Source organism: Setaria italica, chromosome II (genome assembly GCF_000263155.2).
Source record: "Setaria italica strain Yugu1 chromosome II, Setaria_italica_v2.0, whole genome shotgun sequence".
Classification (NCBI taxonomy): domain Eukaryota; kingdom Viridiplantae; phylum Streptophyta; class Magnoliopsida; order Poales; family Poaceae; genus Setaria; species Setaria italica.
The window spans coordinates 4,828,333-4,830,352 of NC_028451.1; the positions used below are offsets into that span (position 1 = coordinate 4,828,333).

General features: G+C 61.8%; 1 protein-coding gene across 1 annotated transcript; it reads right to left on the minus strand.

Moving 5' to 3' along the window:
* On the minus strand, nt 1-1,103 carry LOC101781963. The gene is made up of 2 exons (XM_022824695.1): nt 1,017-1,103; nt 1-941 (listed from the first exon to the last, which is right to left on the minus strand). The coding sequence occupies exons 1-2, from the start codon at nt 1,046-1,048 to the stop codon at nt 131-133; spliced, it is 843 nt and encodes a 280-aa protein (XP_022680430.1). The 5' UTR covers nt 1,049-1,103; the 3' UTR covers nt 1-130.
* Between the last annotated feature and the right edge of the window lie 917 nt (nt 1,104-2,020).

The following is a 2,020-nucleotide window of genomic DNA, read 5'->3' on the forward strand; positions in this document are numbered from 1 at the left end:
AGAGACTCAAGAGTTGGACTCGTGGTTCGTGGAGAGTGACGACGGTAGCCAAAATGGCTATTTCGTACAGCTTTGGGCTGATCTGGGTTAATTCAGCAAATAAATCTCACAGATGAACCTGACCAGATTGCTACGCTACATACGCGTCACGAGGCCAGCCGACAGCCTGCCCGTCGTCCATCATGCACTCCCGCCGTTGCCGTCCGCGCCGTCGTCGCCAGCTCGTGGCGGAGCGTCGACTTGGACCATCTCCTGGGCAAACCTCAACGCCGTCTCCCGCGCGCGACCCCGCAGCGCGTGTCCCTCCACCTCGTCGGCCGCCACGACGCCCTCCAGCACCATCTCCATGCGGAAGGAAGGGTCGCGGCTCAGGCAGCAGGCCAGCACGTACTCGCGCGTCCTCCGCGTACCGGTCGTCGATGGCGTCGCGGAGGCGGTCAAGGCAGTCCGCCACGCGGCCGAAGCCGACGGCGTACCCGGCGACGCTCCGGTCCGGCGGGTCCATGGGGCGCAGGCCGTACTCCTCCAGGCTGTCGCGCGCGCGGTTGAAAGCGGGGCACATCAGCTCAGCTGCCCGCTCCGCCTCCATCTTCTGGTCTGCGACATGCCGCCTGGCGTCGGCCTCGGAGGCGCCGGCGCGCGCGGCCTCCAGCTCACGGTGCAAGCGTCCGACCTGGTCCTCCTCCTTCACTGCGGCGGTGGCATTGGCCCGCTCGGCCGCCACCTGTCGGCCCAGCGCCTCCCATGTGGTCAGACATATAATATCGATGCTTGCGTTCATTGCGCGGAAGATCTCCATGGCTTCCTGCAGCTTGGTCTTGCGGCGAGCACTGGCTGTCATTGCGGTCGTCCATCCTTCTTTGCTCCATTCCTCAGTGGTCATCCTTGTCTTGCTCCTCTCAACGGCAACTATCCATGGATCCACCTCGGTGAGTTCATTCCTGCATAGGACAAGTATGTCAACACGCGACAAAGTTTACAGGTACGTGGAGAAGAATGCTTTTTTTCTTGCGCACCTTTCTTGTGTTGCAGCTTGTTTGTCAAGCATGCCATGGTGCTCGCTTTCAAATTCCTGAAAGTGAACAGCATGCTTGGGAATGTGAGCACAAAGCCATTTAAGAAAGAGTACAGAAAGGTGAGAGAAATGCAGTAGCATGAATGCATGATCCAAGACTGAGGAAATTATTCTCGTTCACTTGCCTCAATCCTGGAGCCTTCAATTGCACCTTGGGGCTCTACTATAGTCAAGGCTGATGATGCTTCCTCCCTTTGTTCATCCCTCTGTCGGTTTCTGCAGTCGTCCGGCCATGTAAGTTCAGCTCCAGGTACCGCTCCCTGCCGGACACAGATTTTATGCCGAGTGCCAGGGGCACTCGGCGAAATCCGAAATACTCTCGGCAACAAATCGCCGAGTGTTACACTCGGCATCTAGCACTCGGCAAACTTTTAGTCGGCAAAGTAACATTCGAGTGTTTTTGGTCGGGCACTCGGCACAACTTTCGCCGAGTGCCCAGAAAACACTCGGCAAACCATTTTTTGGAAAAAAATAAAAAAAAGGCATGCCGACACCGTCGGCCGCACCACCAGCACGTCGCCACCATCCATGCCGCCGCCGCCACCACAGCCGGCCACCATCCACACCGCCGCCACCACCCACGCCGCCGCCACCACCACAGCCGGCCACCATCCACGCCGCCGCCGCCGCCACCACCACCACAGCCGGCCACCATCCACGCCCGCCGCCACCATCCACGCCGCCGCCGCCACCACCACCACCACAGCCCGCCGACCACCACGAGCTGCCTCCCGCCGGCCACCACGAGCTGCCTCCCGCCGGCCACCACCACCACCACATCTCCACGCCGCCGCTTGAAGACCGCTGTCCCCGCCGGATCCGGGGCCCCCGATGCGAGTCCCCGCCGAATCCGGGGAGGAGGGGCGGATTCCCCGCTGGATCCGGCCGGATCAGGGGAGAGGGGCGGGGCGGCCACGCGAGGGAGGGAGGAGGGGAGAGGAGGGG